The 18898-nt window shown below is 39.9% G+C and overlaps 2 protein-coding genes across 6 annotated transcripts in view; one reads left to right on the forward strand and one right to left on the reverse strand.

The window, feature by feature from the left end:
* Positions 1–7982, reverse strand: part of ARL5B (ADP ribosylation factor like GTPase 5B) — a 29208-nt gene extending 21226 nt beyond the window's left edge. Inside the window, exon 1 of one of the 2 annotated variants that reach the window (XM_058681762.1) lies at positions 7882–7982. Coding sequence is in view for 1 of the 2 variants with exons in the window: in XM_058681761.1 (XP_058537744.1) it covers positions 7462–7510 (49 nt within the window). In the remaining variant the exon portion in view is untranslated. Of the gene's footprint in view, positions 1–7461; positions 7805–7881 lie in introns of those variants that run through there. The other variant, XM_058681761.1, reaches the window with a different exon arrangement.
* Positions 7983–13098: 5116 nt separating this feature from the next.
* The window catches only part of NSUN6 (NOP2/Sun RNA methyltransferase 6), a 73506-nt gene continuing 67706 nt past the window's right edge, over positions 13099–18898 (forward strand). For 2 of the 4 annotated variants that reach the window (XM_058681773.1, XM_058681774.1), the window contains exons 1-3: positions 13104–13639; positions 15631–15786; positions 17850–17929. In XM_058681773.1, the coding sequence (XP_058537756.1) occupies positions 13565–13639; positions 15631–15786; positions 17850–17929 (311 nt within the window). In that variant the 5' untranslated portion in view covers positions 13104–13564. Of the gene's footprint in view, positions 13640–14834; positions 15109–15630; positions 15787–17849; positions 17930–18898 lie in introns of those variants that run through there. The other 2 variants (XM_058681777.1, XM_058681776.1) reach the window with 2 other exon arrangements.

Below are 18898 nucleotides of genomic sequence, written 5' to 3' on the forward strand. Positions count from 1 at the left end.
AAGCTACGTATGTCATGGTCAATCTGCTAAAAACCAAAGATAAAGGAAGAATCCTGAAGGTGGCAAGAGAAGATGACAGACTAGATAGGGAAGTTAATATATGAATGTTGGCTGTCACAGGAAAAAAAATGGAGGCCTGAAGACAATGGAATGACAACTTTGAAGCACTAAAGGGAGAAAAAAAAATATTGACCTAAGATGCTATATTCAGTAACAATATACTTCAAGAATGAAGGCAAAATAGAGACACTTTCAGATGAAAGAAAACTAAGAATTCATCACCAGCATAGCTACACAACAAAAAATGCTGAAATTCTTGAATTTGGAGGTAAATTATACTAGACAGAAATTCAAAACATCAAAAATAGCAATGTAAGTAAATATAAGAGGAAATTTTACCCTTTCTTAAAATATTGAGGAATATGTGACTGTTTATAGCAAAAATTAAAACACTGTACTGTATAATTTATAACTAATGTAGATACCATACATATAGCATATAACCCGTATGGTTATATAGGACTAGGGGAAGAGAGAGTATAACCATACCATTTCTTACACTTTACAAGTGTTATTTACTAAGTAGACTGAGAAAAGGTAACAATGCATGTTGTAATCAATCCCTAGAAGAACCATAAAAAGAATGCAAAAAGGATCACTGAAAAAGCCAGTAAATAAAATGGAATTCTAAAAATAAAAAACCAAACCATTAATGCAAAGTGGGAAAGGAGGAATAGAGAAACAACAAAACATAACAAATGTAGATGGGACAAAGAAGAAATAATAAAATAGTGCACCTTAATATCTGACTGTACCATAAATCATACCATATTGATAAATTTGCCCAAACATTCCAATTAAAAGAGACAGAGTTTCACACTACATTAAAAAAAAATCACAAGATCACACCCTATGCTCTCTGGCAGAAATACACATTAAGATACAGAATATCGGAACAATGCTAACAACCACCATAACCGAATAAACATTTATAGAGTATTGCACACAATTGCAGATTACATATTTCTTTCAGGCACAAATGGTGCATGCACCAAAGAGATCATTTGGATAGACTATAAAAAAGCCTCAATAAGACTGACAAAAGATGGAAATCTTACAGAGGATATTTCTGACAACAATGGAATTAAGTTAGGAACCAATAATGAGCTATTTAGAAAAATAAATATTTGAAAACTAAACACTTATAAATAATCCGTAAGTCAAAGAAGAAATCACAAACAAAATAATTAAAACCTTTGAAACTGAATGACATACGGCATATTAAAATTTGTGGAATGAAGCTAACACACTTCTTAGGAAGTTCTTATGGCTTTAAAACGTTATATATATGGTGAGCCTGGGTGGCTCAGTGGGCTAAACATCTGACTCTTGATCTTGGCTCAGGTCATGATCTCATAGTTCATGACTCTGCCACCCTAGTTGGGCTCTGCACTGACCCACGGAGCCTGCTGGAGAATCTCTCTGCCCCTCTCTCTGCCCCCTTCCCATTTGCGCTTTCCCTCTCTCTCTCAAAGTACGTAAATAAACTTTAAAAAATTGTTACATGTGAATGGAAAAAGGGACAAGAACAATGACACACACCGTCTTCATAAGGGTGGGGGAATTAAAGTAAACCCAAAGTAAGTAGATGAAAGGAAGTACGAAGCAGGAATTAGTAACATAAAAACCAGAAAACAACAGTGAAAATTAAAATCTTTGAAACGATTAACAAACATGTCGGAGGACTGACACTATCAGACTTCAAAATTTACAGAGAAGTAGGACAATAATCAAGATTGTGTAGTATGGCTTTGGGGTGGGCATACAGATCAATGGAAGAGGGATGTCCAGAGAGAAGACTCCCAGTCTTTTGACAAAGGCTCTAAAGCAATCCATTGGGAAAGGAAAGTCTTCAATTCAAGTAAATTATGCTAGAACAAGCAGATATCCATGTAAAAAAAAAAAAAAAAAAAAAAAAAAAAAAAAAAAATTCTAACCCCCTATACTTGCGTCATAACTGCAAAATAACTTGAGATGGCTCACAGCCCTAAGCATAAAAGCCAAAGCTTGTAGGTGAAAGGAACAGTACACAGAAAGCAACAACAATTAAAAAAAAAAAAAATGTTGAAAAAAAAATCAGGTTTCAGCAAAATTAAAAATTTCCACTTAGCAAAAACTCCCCATTAAGAAAATGAATAAGTAAGCCAAACGCTGGGATAAAATATTCACAAAACATATCTAACAAAGGTCTCAATTCCAGATGATATAAATAATTATATATAATTTTTTTAAAGAAAAAAAATTTAATGGGAAAGGATTTGAACGTTCTGCAAAAGAAATCCAAATGTTTAGTCAGCACATGAAAAAAGCACATTAATACCCAAAAGTCATCAGAGAAATGCAAATTAAAACCAAAATGAGGTATCACTATTCATCCAACAAAATAACTAAAATTAAAAAGACTGGTGACATCAAATGTTGGTGAGGATGTTAAAAGAAGTCTCAAACACTGCTGGTGAGAGTATAAAATTGGTTTAACACTCTGGAAAACAATCTAATAGTTTCTTATAAAACTAATCACATATCTACTCTATGACTTAAAAATTGCACTTCTAGGGGTGCCTGGATGGCTCAGTCAGTTAAGCATCCAACTCTGGATTTCGGCTCAGGTCATGATCTCAGGGTTCATGGGTTTGAGCCCCACATAGGGCTTGGTGCTGATAACTGCTGAGCTTGCTTGGGATTCTCTCTCTCTGCCCCTCCTCTGCTCATGCTTTCTCTCTCTCTCTCTCAAAATAAATAAACTTTAGGGGCGTCTGAGTGGGTCAGTCTGACTTCGGCTCAGGTCATGATCTCGCGGTTTGTGAGTTCAAGGCCCGAGCTGACACCTTGGAGCCTGAAGCCCGTTTCGGATTCTGTGTCTCCCTCCCTCTCTGCCCCTCCTCCACTCATGCTCTGTCTCTCTGTCTCTCTCAAAACTAAAAGCACATTAAAATTTTTTTGAATAAATTTATACATATACTTAAAACAAATAAAATTGCACTTCTATACATTTACCTAAAAGAAATGAAAACATGTCTACAAAAAGTCATTAGACTATTCACGTATTACAACTAGTCATGATGCAAATGAATAAACAAACTGTGGTCTATGCACGTGATGAAATGATAACAGATCTAAGGGAAAAGCCTCCAGTGGGAAAGGCTAATGCAAACAGAAGCAGAAACAGAAAATTAGGGAGAAGAAAACTTCAGAGAAACTTGGAAGACACAGTATTATGAAACAATGCCATAAAAGCGATTAGAGTTAACCTTCAGCAAATAAAAGGTTTTCATAAATTAAAAATATGATAGCAGAACCAAAATACTCAATATGAAGACTGGAAGACAAAGGAAATATCCCAGAAAACAGAACTGGGAGAAAAAAAAAAGAAAAGACAGTAAAATGGAAAAGAACACTTGATAATCAAGTAGCACAATACGATCGGTAATATTTCCAAAAGAGTAGAGGAAGAAATCCTAAGAGAAATTAAAAAAAAAAAAAAAAAAAAGTTCTTAGACCTGAAAACGTCCAACTTTATGTTGGAAAGGTCCAGAGGGCCTAGCACAGTGAACCAAAAAAGACATATAACAAGGCATGTGCATTTCAAATTGAAAAATACCAGGGACGGGCCTCCTGGGGGGCCTCAGTCGGTTAAGCGCACATTGGACTCTTGATTTCAGCTCAGGTCATAATCTAACAGTTCATGGATTTGAGCCCTGCATCCACCGCCATGCTCACAGCATGGAGCCTGCTTGGGATTCTCTCTCCCCCCTCTCTCGCTCTCAAAGTAAGTAAATAAACTTAAAAAAATAGAATAAAAAATAAAAATGCCAGGGAAGATCAGAAAAGTCCAAGAGTCCACTAGAAAGAGAAAGAGAAAACAGATCAGAGGAGGAACGATACTGGTCTCCTCAACAACACTAGAAGCTAGAGGACAATGACAATATCTTCAAATACCTTCTGAAAGAAAGGTTTTCCGACTCAGAATTTTATATTCAGCCCAATTATAAATCAAAAATGAGGACAAATACATTGTCAGGACAGACTTACTACATTTTCATGCATTTGGAATCGCAAAAAAAAAAAGTGACTGCTTTGGACACCTTCGCAGGACATTTCTGTAGGATGTACTTCATAAATAAGAGGAAAGCAAGAAAGACATAAGTCCTAATAAAACAGAAAAGCAAAGGCAATTCCTGGAATGACTGTAAAGACGAATCCAGCACAGCTGTGTAGCAGGCAGAGGGAAGCAAGAGCAGTTTGGAGCAGGAGGGAATACTAAGGGAGCTGCGAGGAAGGCTAAATCATGTGACTGAGTGTATTATGGGGAAACTTGTATGGGGAGTTTTGGGATGGAATGAAAGGACTTAGTCAAACATACAAAGTAAACTAAAGCAATGGGATGTTGTGATTATTTACTCTAGGGGGAAAAAGTTATAGGAAAAAGGGAAACCTACACCGTGGCTCAGGAGCGACTAAATTTTGCAATCACTAAAAATGGAAAGACAGTGCGTATCAAACCAAAACACTGTATTGGGATGATAAGGGAAAAGGGCCTTAAGAGCTCTTCCACCATAATAAGACAAATGCTTAGTACACCCGAAACTAATACAATCTATGTCCATTACATCTCAAAGGACAAATGATAATGCTTCAAGTTTCCACATAGGCATACTATTCAAAAATATGGAAGTGTTTACCGAAAGAGATATACACACAAGTCTGTAAGATAATCCGATTTGAAATTACTTCCTTCATTGATAACTGCATCCCAGTAATGTATTCTGGCACAAATTGCTGAACCTGTGTACTTTGTCATAGTTTCATTTAGTCAAACACGCTTTAGCGTACTTATTCCCAGAAAGATATCAAATTTAAGAGAAGATGCTTTGTGTTGTAAAATGCTACAGGAAAAAAAGATGGGAGGCAAATACTGGAAGGAAAAAAAAAAAAAGACAAGGGAAAGGAGTCCTTAAAGTAAGATACGTAGTTCTCAACCCTGGCTGCAAATATGAATCACCTAGGCATTGATGCCCAGGATACTCTGCCGCATTCTGATCTAACTGGTCTAAGGTACAGCCTTGGGCTTATTTATTCTAACACTCAACCAAGATTGAGTCATTTGAGTATCTCTGGATTAGTTGTATGACAGTGGTGAAAATGGAAAATGCTGAGACTGTCAGTGTTGTTGATACAGAAAGTAAAAAATACAGGACTAAAGCAGCAGTCTGTTCACATTATTCCCCTGCTTAAAAAATAACATAAAACGAGCAAACACTTCAACGGCTCCCATGGCTTGCTCTGTACATACAGTTTAATGTCTTAGTTGGTCCACACACAAGGCCCTCTGTGATCTGGCTCCAGGGGCTACCTCTCCAGCCTCATCTCTAACTCCCCACAGGCAAACTAAGATACTGCCAAACTAAACTATTTTCAGCTTCCTTCAATGTACCAAAGTATTTGATTCCTCTCCCATTTGCATATTATTAGTCCTTCAGCCTAGAATAATATGCCCCTTCTACTCAGTCTACTTAGCATGCCCTATAAACTCCTACTTACATTAAAGTACAAGTATACCTTTTCCCGTAGTCTTCCAGGAACCACTTGAGAAAAAATTAATCACTTACTTCTTGGCAATCATCACCACACTTTTATACATTGTTAAACCATTTACCGCACTGCATTTTCCCCCATAGGTCTCACTGACCGATCTTGGAGTACTTTGGGAACAAGTTAACTGTGTTACCGTTTCTGTTTTTCGCCTTCCTATCTGCTATGCCTAATTGAAGACTGGCTTATGGCCCATGACTAAATGTCAGTTGCATGAATGAGTGAGTATAAAATGACAGGAGGACCACTAGCTCTAAATTTTCAACAGGGAAGTTAAAGGAAAAGAAAAATTCTAAGTAGTAATGGGGATTGCGGAGGCCTGACAAATTCTGGGACTTGAAGCAGCCTATGAATGCTTTTCCTCATCTCCTAAATCTTTCCCCTACACCCTCCATTCCCCACTAGTCTGATTAAGGAAGGTCCGATAAGTAAATGATTAATTAAATAATAATACTAAAACAGTGGAGAAGAGGAATAGGATGGGTTACACAAGGAGAAACAAAGACTTTGGTACTGTTTTGTTTCTTAAGCTATGCGAAAAGATAGGCAGGCTATAACTGGGTTGACCTTTATAGTCTTTAGCATGTTTTAAAATGCTGCTTTACAGATAGCAGTGAACTCAAGTAACAAGGACTGGAAAATATAAACTGCTGAAAAAAAAAAATCACATGTTAAGTGTACAGATGATATCGTTAAAGAATTAAATTCTGAGCACTCTGAAATTACCTGAAATGTGATATCTGGGGTAACTGCAAACATAAACGTCATTGCATGTATGTGTGTGTGTGTGTGTGTGTGTGTACATTTACTTATAATCTTGGAAAAGACTAGTGTTCTCAGCTATGGAACAAGTGAACTAAAGCCATTTCATTCTCTTCACTTCTCAAATCCAGGAAAAAAAAAAACCCACGTGAGCAGTAACAGTTGGTATCATTATAAAACACTGGTTTTTATTATGTCTGGGTATTCAACAGAAAACGAAACTGAATTTAAAAAGTAGTTCCAATTGCTAAGAAAAGCATTCTGTTCAAAGAATGGCTAAGACTTTACCTATTATCAGCACCCCCCCCCCATTTTTTTTTTTTTTTTTGGTCTGGGTGTTTTCTCTCTTCAGAAGACATCACATCTCATTCTTTCTGACTCAGAACAGGTTTTACAACTTCTTGGCCCTTTGGACTTCCAACTTCCACATGTCTCATAACCTGTCCCAGACTAATTACGGACACACAACCTCCTATACAGAACCAAAAGCATTTAGTTCTCTAATACCTAAGAAAGGAATAAAGGGTTTGGGATGCAGATTTCCGGAAACCCGTGTATCTCACGAGACAACTCATTCCCAAGTCTGATGGAGCAGGCGAAATCAGAACGTGAAGGCACACCGGCTTAAAGAACTGGGCGGTAAACAAAGTAGCACCAGTAATAATAATTTAAAAAAAAAAAGTTGATAGGTTTCTGGGCACACACTCATGTAGCAAGACACGGGATGCTTAACTAGAGATAGAACAGGCCTGCAAAATGCCTCCAGGTATCACTAGGTGCTTTTCGCTTTGCTTTGCTAAAATCCAAAAATTCTTAGTTTGGACTCTGGGATCCCAAAAGACTCCTCTTTTCACTCCTCACTTCTCCCACAAACCCTGTCCCTCCTGCACCTTCTCCCAGACTAAAATACCGACTTTCTACCCGCCCCCTCGAGAAAAGCACTTCTCTGCGCCTCTGTCCACCGACAGCCCAGCCTCCGGCTGTCCCCTAAGGCGGCCAGACTCTCCTCCTAGCAGTCAAGCCGTTGCGCAGCTCCATCCTTCTCACCTTGGTTACAGAAGAGGCTCCACAGTTTAGCGAAGATCAGCCCCATCATGAGCACCTGGGCGGGCCGCGGGGTCCCTCAGCAGCAGGTGCCGCTGCGCCGGGCCCCTCACCACGGCGCTGGCTGTAGGGAACCGAGGAGAAGCCTACTGAGACCGCGCGGCGACGGCACTGGCTGGCCAAGAAGCCTCGATCGGCCGCTCAGCTACCGGTCAGAAGGCACCGCGCCGAGTCCCTACCGGAGAGTCCTTTGTTTCGAGCCAACTGAGCCCAACGCCGACCCGTAGTACCCTCGGTCTGAACCCACCTACCCACCAGAGCCTCTACCAGCCCCAAGCCCCGCCTCCGCTCCGCCTCCCCTCCCGATTCCCGACCACCCATCGCCGGAAGGACGCGGACTGACGTAGGCGCGCTTGCGTTTACCCACGCTTTCGACGTGGCGTTTCCTTCGGTTTCACTTCCGGGGGGCGGGCTTCAAACTGCCGGCGGAGTGGGAGGTTAGGGGTCGTGGGAGTCGGGAGTTTCCCTAGGTGAGCTCTTAAACTCGTCGCGTTTTGTAAGCTTTTGTCACGTTCCAGTTCTTGAGTCTTTGCTGTTGGGCAAGTGCGCCCTCCCCCGTCTAAATCTAGGGGCAACTGCAGCTCCTCTAACCGAAAAGCTGCCGTTTGTTGCCCTTTACTGCACGGAAACGAGGAGTGTTTCTCTCGCAGCTGTCATCGTGGGCAGGCAGGCGAGCTTGGTGTTCTAACGTGATTCTTAATTCGAAATAGAATTGCTTGGGAGACGATCCATGGACTGCCGGTAGCCACAAAGTTCGGTTGTGTGATTAACTTAAAGCCGCCTAGTTGCCACGCATTCGGAATTTTCATGGAGCCCAAATCAAAAAAACAAAACAAAACTTTTCTGAAGCATTAACTGAAAATAACTTCCTTTGATTGAAATGGAATCCCAGTAATCTCTCCCGTTCAACAAAATAGAGGAAAAAGCTCCAAGTGCTGTCCTAGATCAAAGAAACTGAAATGTCAAGGAAAAGGTTGGACTAGGGAATTTAAAAAATATGTATATTATGAACTTAATACTTGGAAGAACTGTCTGCAGCTGGAGTTGAATTCAATTTATTTCTTGGCTAACCTTTCAAGTCAAAAAGCCAATTCTCTACTTAAGCGTTTCAGTTCCACTTTGTAATCATTTTTTTTAGTATTGTTGACACGACGTTACATTGGCGTCAAGTGTACAACATAGTGATTCAACATCTCTGTCTTATATGCTCACACAAGTAACTACAATCTGTCCCTGCATTGTACACTATTACACAATTCCACCTTCTTTGCCTTGTTAAGTTCCAACAAATTTAAAAGCTGCATAACCTGGCATGAAACCTAATGCCCCTGAAATCAGTAAAGGAGAGAACTTAATTGAACTGGACTTCCATCAGGTGGTAGATTTTAACCCAGGTAACAAGGCCTTCTAACAGGCCAAACCTTCCTTAGCTGTAGAAAGAGAAATGAAATGTATGACTTGTGAAATCCTCCTAGGGTTATGATTCAAAGATTCTTGGGGGCGCCTGGGTGGCTTAGTGGGTTAAGCGGCCGCCTTCGGCTCAGGTCATGATCTCGCAGTCTGTGAGTTCGAGCCCTACGTGGGGCTCTGTGCTGACAGCTCAGAGCCTGGAGCCTGTTTCAGATTCTGTGTCTCCCTCTCTCTGACCCTTCCCCATTCATGCTCTCTCTCTGTCTCAAAAATAAATAAACGTTAAAAAAAAAATTTAAAAACAAAACAAAAACACAAAGATTCTTGAAGACTTTTATATGGGATAATGTACTCCAACTTTCTCATATTAAAGACAAGTTATAACGTCCCATGTAGAGGAAAAGGTATGTACTGAGCCTATGTAAATTAGTTTATCTGTCAGGATCATGAATTGGCTCCAATATAAATGATTTTGTGTTTGTGTAAACAGGCTTAAAGGGATATTTCTAATCATAGTTTCATTATTCATAAAAAAACCTTCAGATACTGTAACTCAGCCTCTCAAATTGTTACACATATATATATATAAACTACATTCCACTATTTTCTGGCTTTTGGATCTCCAATAAACAGTTTCTAAAATAAAGCAGTTTTGTTTTGTTTTTTGCAGAGCTTCGAAGGAAAAAAATTACTTATTTCTTAAATATTTTTGTGATGGTGTAATGATACTTTAGAAAGTAAATTTGAAGTATTTTTTCACTTTTAATTCAGTGGTGGAATGAATATATTTGAGCAAGGCTGTTGATATTTCTATTGGTGCTATTCTTTCAAAATGTTTGAAACTTTTTTTTTTTAGAGTAATATCTACACCCAGTGTGGGGCTCGAACTCACAACCCCCAAATCAAGAGCTGCCTGCTCAGTCAACTGAGCCAGCCAGGTGCTCCAAAATGTCTGAAACTTTTATGTTAAAGAACTGTTCTAATTTTTATCATTTTCTCTACAATTTACCTGACACCAGGACTGCTGAAATATTTTTAAAATATTTTTTCACATTAGAAAGTGTTATTTGCCAATTTAGGAATTTGAAATTTTTATTAACTGTAAGAAAAGAAAACCACTCACAACTGAAAAGCGAATATAACTGATTAACAAAAATAGAGTTCCGCATTATCTAAACAGAACTCATGCTGGCATACCAGTATTATCTTTTACAAAAGATACAATTTAGTTCATATTGTATATTTGTATTATATATAATCTAGTAGGAATACTTGTCAATAATTTAATCAAACTAAAGAGTTTTGAATAATACACTTGTTAAATATATTTTGAATACACTTTAAAAAAAATTTTTTTTAATGTTTTATTTATTTTTGAGACAGGGAGAGACAGAGCACGAACAGGGGAGGCTCAGAGAGAGGGAGACACAGAATCTGAAACAGGCTCCAGGCTCTGTACTGACAGCACAGATGCAGGGCTCGAACCCACGGACTGCGAGATCATGACCTGAGCCGAAGTCGGCCGCTTAACCGACTGAGCCACCCAGGTGCCCCTGAATACACTTTTTAAACTTAAAAAACACATTTGCTAATTTTTTTCTGAAAACATTCCTTTAAAAACTTTTAAAAACTGGGGCGCCTGGGTGGCGCAGTCGGTTAAGCGTCCGACTTCAGCCAGGTCACGATCTCGCGGTCCGTGAGTTCGAGCCCCGCGTCAGGCTCTGGGCTGATGGCTCGGAGCCTGGAGCCTGTTTCCGATTCTGTGTCTCCCTCTCTCTCTGCCCCTGCCCCGTTCATGCTTTGTCTCTCTCTGTCCCAAAAATAAATAAAAAACGTTGAAAAAAAAAAATTAAAAAAAAAAAATAAAAATAAAAACTTTTAAAAACTAATTTCAGCGTAGCCTTAATCCAAAGAAGGTATCACTGCTCTATGAAATGTTACTATTTGAATATATTTTGAATTCATGAAAGAAAAAGAAATCATGAAAAAGGAACGTGATAATACTGTCATTAGGATTATAACTTACTTTCTGAAGTGTTAGTTGCAAATAACTTCCTTTAATTAAAACCCAATGCCAGTAATATTTCTCTCCAGTTCACTAAATTTTAAGAAAAAGATAAAAGTACTGTACATAAAGCAAAACAAATTAAAATTTCAGGAAAAAATGAAACATTGAACAACTAGGGAATTAAAAGCAACAAACTGTAACTACTGTTCCTCACAAGGAACTAATTATCCAAATTTAGTACTTAGAAGAGTTGGCTACAGCAGGAACTGAATTCAATTTATTACTGTTAACTAAGATAAACTGCATGCATGGCTTGAACGAAGAGTTCAGGACAGCATGTTCTGCCAACTAGGAATGAAACTTTTCAAAAACAAACAACTCTCCTACACTATTAAGATTATGTCCACTTTGACTTTAGCCTCCAGATGAGTTGATAGATTTCCTGCCTTTCTAGACTTTTTTGCCTAATCCCCTCATACCCTCTTCATGAAATTGAATATTTTGGAATATGCTTGGTTTTTGGTAAGGTTAAGCTTTGGAGCACTACAAACTAAGACTTAAGATGATAAGATTGTACCTAAGATTTTTTTGCTCCTCCACATGGGCAGCCATATTATCCCATGAAGCAAATACAACCTAAATGACCCGTATATGGGTATATTCCTATAGGGCTCTTCCTTTGCTTAGACAATATGTTTGCACTATGCCAACTTCAGATTTGGTATGTGTTTGTCTTGGACCCAAGCTTAGAACACTAAGAGGCATCTTCATCAACCTGTCACTACAATAGTGTCTAGACAAGGATAGTCTAAAAGTCCTCAGCACTGTTTATATGTGCTTCACTAGTAAACTAGTTTCCAGCAAATACATGCTTTAACAGTTTTCATTCTCTAGTTCACATAGATGCCTATCCATTCATCTAGTCATTCAACATTTAAGTGCCTATTACATGTTTTGGCAGTGGGTATGCAGTGGTGAGATGAAGTCTCTACCCTCGCGGAGTTTACAATCTAGCCCAACTCGTTCCTTCCTCTCCCTTATCTCCTAAATACAGATTCCAACCATTATTGGTGCTAGGGTTGTAATGTTCAGGCTGCAAAAATTCCTTTGGAAATGCCCGATCTAGACATGTTTTCTAATAACGTTTAGATGATTCAGCCACGGAAAAATCCCATGAACTTACTGAAGTATACCATGGTGAAAAGAGTTGGTATTCGTTTTAGATGACAGGTGGCTGTGGTCTTTATCCTGACTTTCTAAGGAGACAATTATTTTTAGCTACTTATTCAATCATAAAATGTCTGACTTTCATTAGGTACCTTCTCCTTTTGAATCCTTCCGTAACACATAAATTATGTCAAGGGTCTCAGAGCCTTCAAGTATAAATCAACTATGATACAGGTAACTGCTAGCCTCACTCAACTAACTGTAAATGCTAGGTGTAGGGTTTTTTTTTTATTTTATAATTTTTTTTTAATTTTTTTTTCAACATTTTTTATTTATTTTTGGGACAGAGAGAGACAGAGCATGAACGGGGGAGGGGCAGAGAGAGAGGGAGACACAGAATCGGAAACAGGCTCCAGGCTCCGAGCCATCAGCCCAGAGCCTGACGCGGGGCTCGAACTCACGGACCGCGAGATCGTGACCTGGCTGAAGTCGGACGCTTAACCGACTGCGCCACCCAGGCGCCCTAGGTGTAGGTTTTTAAGTTTTAACTGATCATTCATGGACATGAACCCACCAGTAACCCAGCTTCCGAAAATTTGAATAACGTGGTTCATTCATCGCTGAAGTCAGACTAGTATGCGTTTCTGAAATCAAAGAGTGACTTACAGGTTCAAATAAACTGCCTTTCTCTTTGCAGGTCACCCAGCAGGTAACTAATGGGCCCTCTCAACTTACTCAGGCCAGCAAAGCCTTCGACTTAACCCACACCATTTCCTCGTCTGCCCTGACACCCGCCGCAGGCTCAGGACCCAGGTGCTCCCCGGGGCTGCCGCCCCTCCCTGCGCCAACCGCCCGCACGTGGACGCGCCACCCACCGCGCTGGGAAACTCCGGGGACGTGACGTAGCGGCAACTTGCGGCTGCGGATTGGGGGACCAGGGAGGGTGGGCCGCGTCGCCGGAAGTGACGCAGGCCGGAAGCGGCTTTCGGCAGAGGAATTGGGGGGCGTGGTTTTGGAAATTAGGTTCAGAGGGCTGAACGTGCTAGAGCAGGTGCGGGTCGCTTTTCCAGGTCTGTTCGCAACGGTTTCGCCCGTCAGGGTTTTTGTTTGTTTTTTGTCTCCCCGTCCCCCCCCCCTTTAGTTTTCTTGTGGTGTTTTTGCAACGTGGGTGACGTGGCCTCACAGTGATTTCCGTGAGCGTCCCTAAAGGAGGACCAAGGACGGGTGTGGTGGAGGCGAGGAAGCTGCTCTGAACTGGCGACGCTCGAGAAAGCGTGGATGTACCTCCGCAAAAGCCGAATATAACTTGGAAAGAGCGGCGCGATTTTCCTGGCCATCTGGCGGTCCCGGCGCGTGTGGGTGGTTACTCACTTGACAACACGCTGCTCACTGTTCACTCGGAAAGAGAAAAATCACCGTTTTCCAGCATTTTTCTTGGAGGAGAACAAAACTATCGCCAAAATGTCTATTTTCCCTAAAATATCTTTGAGACTTGAGGTTGAAAGGTACCTTCGGGAGGGTTTTATGAATAAGGAGGTAGGTCAAATAAACCTGGTAGATGATATTTGCAAAAACTCAAATATTTACACACTCTGGAGAAATAGAAAAAAAAAAAAAAAAAAAAAAAGAGGCCTAAAGCGAAACCTCATCTTGACACTGTTGTTTCTGCCTGGTTTTTTTCGAATGTAAAAACGGCCGGTATCTTCCCCGTAGGGATTTAGTGCTTTCGAGATCAGAGGTGAATGAGGTATATACGTTTCCACCCTTAGGAACGTGAAAGAAGGGAGGGGAACAAAGCGGTTATGGGCCCGGCAGTAGGCGTGGCACTGAAGGGCTTGCAAAATGAGCGCAAAAAGATTCCTGTTCTCGAGAACTTAAGTCCTGCAGACAAGTCACAGCTGCACTCTTGGAGTGTGGCAGTCTGGTGAAAGGGATGCTAGAAGCTGTTAATGCCTCAAATGCCAGCCGTTGTGCTAGGTGGCTTGCAGACCTTTACATCTTAATATTCGCGCTCTCTCGCTCGCTCTCTTTTTTGGTGGAGATTGCCTCTCCATTTTAACAGGTGAGAGGACGGAGGGTCCAAAGAGGCCAAAGTGACACCGCTATGAAGTAACAGGACTGAGATCTGAAGCCTGAAGAGCTCAGGTACAATGACAAAACCCAGATCTGGAGTCCCGAGTCCTGGGTTTGTGTCTCTGTGCTTTGAACGAATCATTTCAGAGCGCTTAGCCTGAATTTCCTTTTCTGCGAAAACTGGGGATGTTAAAAATACATATCCTTACAAGGTTGCTTTGGAATATTAATCCTGAGAAAGCAGTTGGCGTTGTTCTGGCACACAGTCCTCAACAAATACTCATTCTCTGTGCTTTTCGCAGTGCCTCGCACAGAAGTCCTCCGTGAATACTGTCTTTGGTTGCCAAGCTTGTGCTCTTGACATTTTACGCTCCGGCCTCTAGGCAACTTTGTACTTCTAAGTCTTTGCTTTTCTGTTCAAAGTAAAGCCACCTAAATGTTAATCGTGCGTGAAGATATTGCTGAAGCTGACTTGTTAGATTTGATTTCTGCATTTTATTTCCAAAGATTATTTAAAAAAAATTTTTAACGTTTTATTTTTGAGACAGAGAGAGACAGACCATGAATGGGGGGTAGGGTCAGAGAGGGAGACACAGAATCTGAAACAGGCTCCAGGCTCTGAGCTGTCAGCACAGAGCCCAAGGCGGGGCTCGAACCCACGGACCGCGAGATCATGACCTGAGCCAAAGTCGGCCGCCCAACCGACTGAGCCACCCAGGCGCCCCGCCAAAGATTATTTTACGGGATTAGACAGCATGGAAAGAGAAAAGACATTCTCTAGATTTCAGAGAACTTAAAATATAAGGAGCATATTAAGAGAAATAGAGGCATTCAGAAATTTTTCCCAGCGGTTTTAAAAAAAATAAATGTTGCTTTTATGAAAGATCCAAATGTCCGTCTTTGACACCATCTCTGCCTCAAACCCGCTAACTGTAAGTGATTTTACGAAAAGAAAAGCCATTACTTTGTAAAAGTATTGGAGGTAAAGGTCAGTTTCAATACACTAGAGAAAATACTAATACTGTGAGGCTCGTGGGTTAGTAGGCTGGCAAGTGGTTTATGAAGATGCTGTGGGGCAGGGTATATTCAGAGATCACAGAAATGGGAGGCGCCTGGGTGGCTCAGTGGGTTGCGCGTCCGACTTCAGCTCAGGTCATGATCTTGTGGTTCTTGAGTTGGAGCCCCACATCGAGCTCAGTGCACATCCCGCTTCAGATCCTTTGTCCCTCTCTCTCTGCCCCTCCCCCACTCATACCCTCTCAAAAATAAACATTAAGAAGAAAAGATGACAAAAATGGGAAAATACATGTCTCGTAAAGCTTCAGTTCATCACAGGGAACTTGGTTGGTTGAGTCTTTCATTAGTTGAATGAATGGGTGTTCATGTTCTTAAAATTTTTAGTTCATTTGTTAAGGGACGTTGAAACATTAACTTGTTATTTTCCTCTTTTTCAGGTTGTATCTGCTCTAGGCAAACAAGAAGCAGAAAGGAGATTTGAAACTCTGTTAAATCACTTGTCACACCCTCCATCGTTCACAACTGTCAGAGTAAACACACATCTCGCCTCAGTGCAACATGTGAAAAATCTGTTGTTGGATGAGCTTCGGAAGGTATGTGCAAATTTTCTGTCATTATGTCTATGACATTTCTTTTTTTTTTAACGTTTATTTATTTTTGAGACAGAGAGAGACAGAGCAGAACGAGGGAGGGGCAGAGAGAGAGGGAGACACAGAATCGGAAGCAGGCTCCAGGCTCCGAGCCATCAGCCCAGAGCCCGACGCGGGGCTCGAACTCACAGACCGCGAGATCGTGACCTGAGCTGAAGTCGGACGCTTAACCGACTGAGCCACCCAGGCGCCCCTGTCTATGACATTTCTACAGTCTATGTCATGTTGCTGTTCTCTAAAATCTATGAACATAATGTACTATTCCAATTTTACACCTAAGGAAGTCGAAGATCATGAATGTTCAGTTGTTAAGTGGTAATGTTAGAGGTAATGTTAGAACCCAGCACTTGTGATTCAGAATTTATTATAGTGACTGAGTAGGTCACTCAGCTCATCTGGCCTCAGTTGCTTCATCATTAAAATACATATGAAGAGATCCGTTCTAACCCTAAAAGTCTGGTTTTGTAATAAGTTACCTGATTAGTGCGTAAATTAAAAGATGCAAGCATAATCAAAGGGCTTTTATTTATATATTTATTATAGGCTGTGTTATTAGTTTAATGAAGATGTAACATTAAGAAATCTTCAGAAAATTACCACTGATGTTGACTTACTTATTGTTCTTTAATCTCATTAGATTTATGGAATGTTTGTTATATTGTCTGTAAGAACAGTTTTATAAATTTCAAGTTGTGAGAAAATGTGTAAGAACTACCCGCTATGGGATCTGAGTGTATGAGACCCAAACTAGTGTAATAATAAGACTTGTAGAAAAAGTAATCCGATTTTGAATATTGATAGTGATAATTTTATTGAGAGTAATGACAGTAAGCAGTTCCTCTAAGCAACTAAATGTAACAAATAACAAAATACAAGCAGTTCCTCTGAACAACTAAAATTAATACTCTTATGCAGTCATGTATATGTTTTCAGGTAGTAGGACAGTGTTCTGAGGCCCATCACAACTGTCTATAACTCCTGCAGATCCAGATTATTTTCTTTTCTGGCAAACTATTCCTGGAGTCTACATATTCTAGTATTCCAGTCCAGTGGGCCTATAGCATCTAGTATTACTAGTAACTAGTATCTAGGATAAGGCAGACATTGACTATGGATGGGCTTTGAGTCTCTTAAAGGTTAAGAGTAAGGCAGAAGGTTGACCCCTAAGCACTAGATAGGAAATTGATGGTAGAGCAGTACCTACTTCTAGCAGGAAAGGGGTCTCAGACTATTTATTTTCTTTCTCCTTCCATGATCCAAAACTCATGTGTGTCCTAAAGAGATGTCGCATATGGGATGATGGAAGAGTGGGTGCTTTGTCTCCCCAGAGTTCTCTGGGCCCCATATTGGGATTTAATAATGTAAATTTCATCTGGCTGGTGAGGATGTGGAGAAACTGGAACCTTCATACGTTATAGGTGAGAATGTCAAATGGTTTGGCTTTGGAAGACGGTTGGGAAGAGATGCACATAACTGGTTCTCCTGAGACTGTGTGAGTTGGCCTCAGCACCTATACTCCCGGCCCTGCACCCACTTCTAGTCTGAAGACCCAAGTATGATAGAGGATACTGAAAATCCTGAACTTTTGCCAAAAAGCATTTCTTTTCCTCACCAAAACTGACACGGCATCCCGTATTGATTGTATATAATAAATAATATTAATCGTAATCTTTAATGTCCTGTTTAGAGTTTTTCATTGAAAGAGTACTACATGCAATTCTATATTGGATATGTGTTTTCAAAATAAGTCATTTAAGGTAAATATGGGTTGGCTTTTATAAAACCAAACAGTAAGCAAAATAGAACCTTAGGAAGACATAGAGAAGAATAAAATATACAGAAAATAAAGTTGTTTTGAAGTCTTTGTTCCATAGTATTATGTGGAATAAAGTGAGAATAGCCTAAACCAAGCTTCATGCTCTGCTAGATAATGACACTGAAAAGCTCTGTAAGTTGAAATTTATCAGTTATATTGATTGCTTCATACTTCTGTTTATTTTTAACAGCAGTTTAACGGATTAAGTGTTCCTATTCTTCAACATCCAGACCTTCAGGATGTCTTACTTATTCCTATTATTGGACCTAGGTTTGTAACTTTTCCATTTCCAATTAAATTCTGAAAATTTGTCACGGGTTTTTTCTTACTGTTGTGATAACACTGAGTTTCTGTATTATTAGCCACTTTGTATAGATAGACAAGAATTCACAAGTTCAAAAATGCCAACTTCATACTGTGTCGTGGGAGATGTTACAAAAAAGACTAGGAATGGGCCCAAATACCTTGAAAGTAATGCATTTTATGTCCATTTGGTGCAATGATTGGTTGTTTTTCCTCCTATTGTTTTTTTTTTTTTTTTTTTAATTTGTTTGTTTATTTATTTAGAGAGGGAGAAGCAGAATCCCAAGCAGGCTTGGGAGCCTGACAGCCCAGAGCCCGACACAAGGCTCGAACTCACGAACCAGGAGATAGTGACCTGAGTTGAAATCAAGAGTAAGGTGTTTAACTGTCTGAGCCACTCAGACACCCCAGTTTTGGATTCTCTTAATACTTTAAGTAAACAAATGAAGTGACTTACAAAGTAGGAGGAAAGGGGCACCTGGTGGCTCAGTTGGTTAAGTGTCTGACTCTTGTTTTCGGCTCATGTCATGACAGTGTGGAGCCTCCTTAGAATTCTGCCTCTCTCTCTCAAAATAAATAAATTGAAAAAAAAAACACAAAAAAACAAAGAGCTTCCACTGCTAATATAAAACTTTTTTTTTTTGAACTACACAAAAATACAAAGCAACATATTTCCTACATTCGTAGGTGATATGTTTGTAAAATTTTATTCCTTAATCCACAGTTACATTAAATTACTGTGTATGTTCTGTAGAACAATGTTCTACTCATTTATGTATTTGGAAGACACGTTTGAAAATTGGGGAAAAAAAAGCCTTTTCATATTATAATAGGAATTCATTTCCCCAGAACATTTTAAATCCCTAATTATGGTTTAATTTTTTTGTACCCCTATGAGTTTTATTAAATAGAAAAATGCTCATTTTGTGAAAGCTT

The sequence above is a fragment of the Neofelis nebulosa genome, chromosome 8 (assembly GCF_028018385.1).
Source record: "Neofelis nebulosa isolate mNeoNeb1 chromosome 8, mNeoNeb1.pri, whole genome shotgun sequence".
Taxonomy (NCBI): Eukaryota; Metazoa; Chordata; class Mammalia; order Carnivora; family Felidae; genus Neofelis; species Neofelis nebulosa.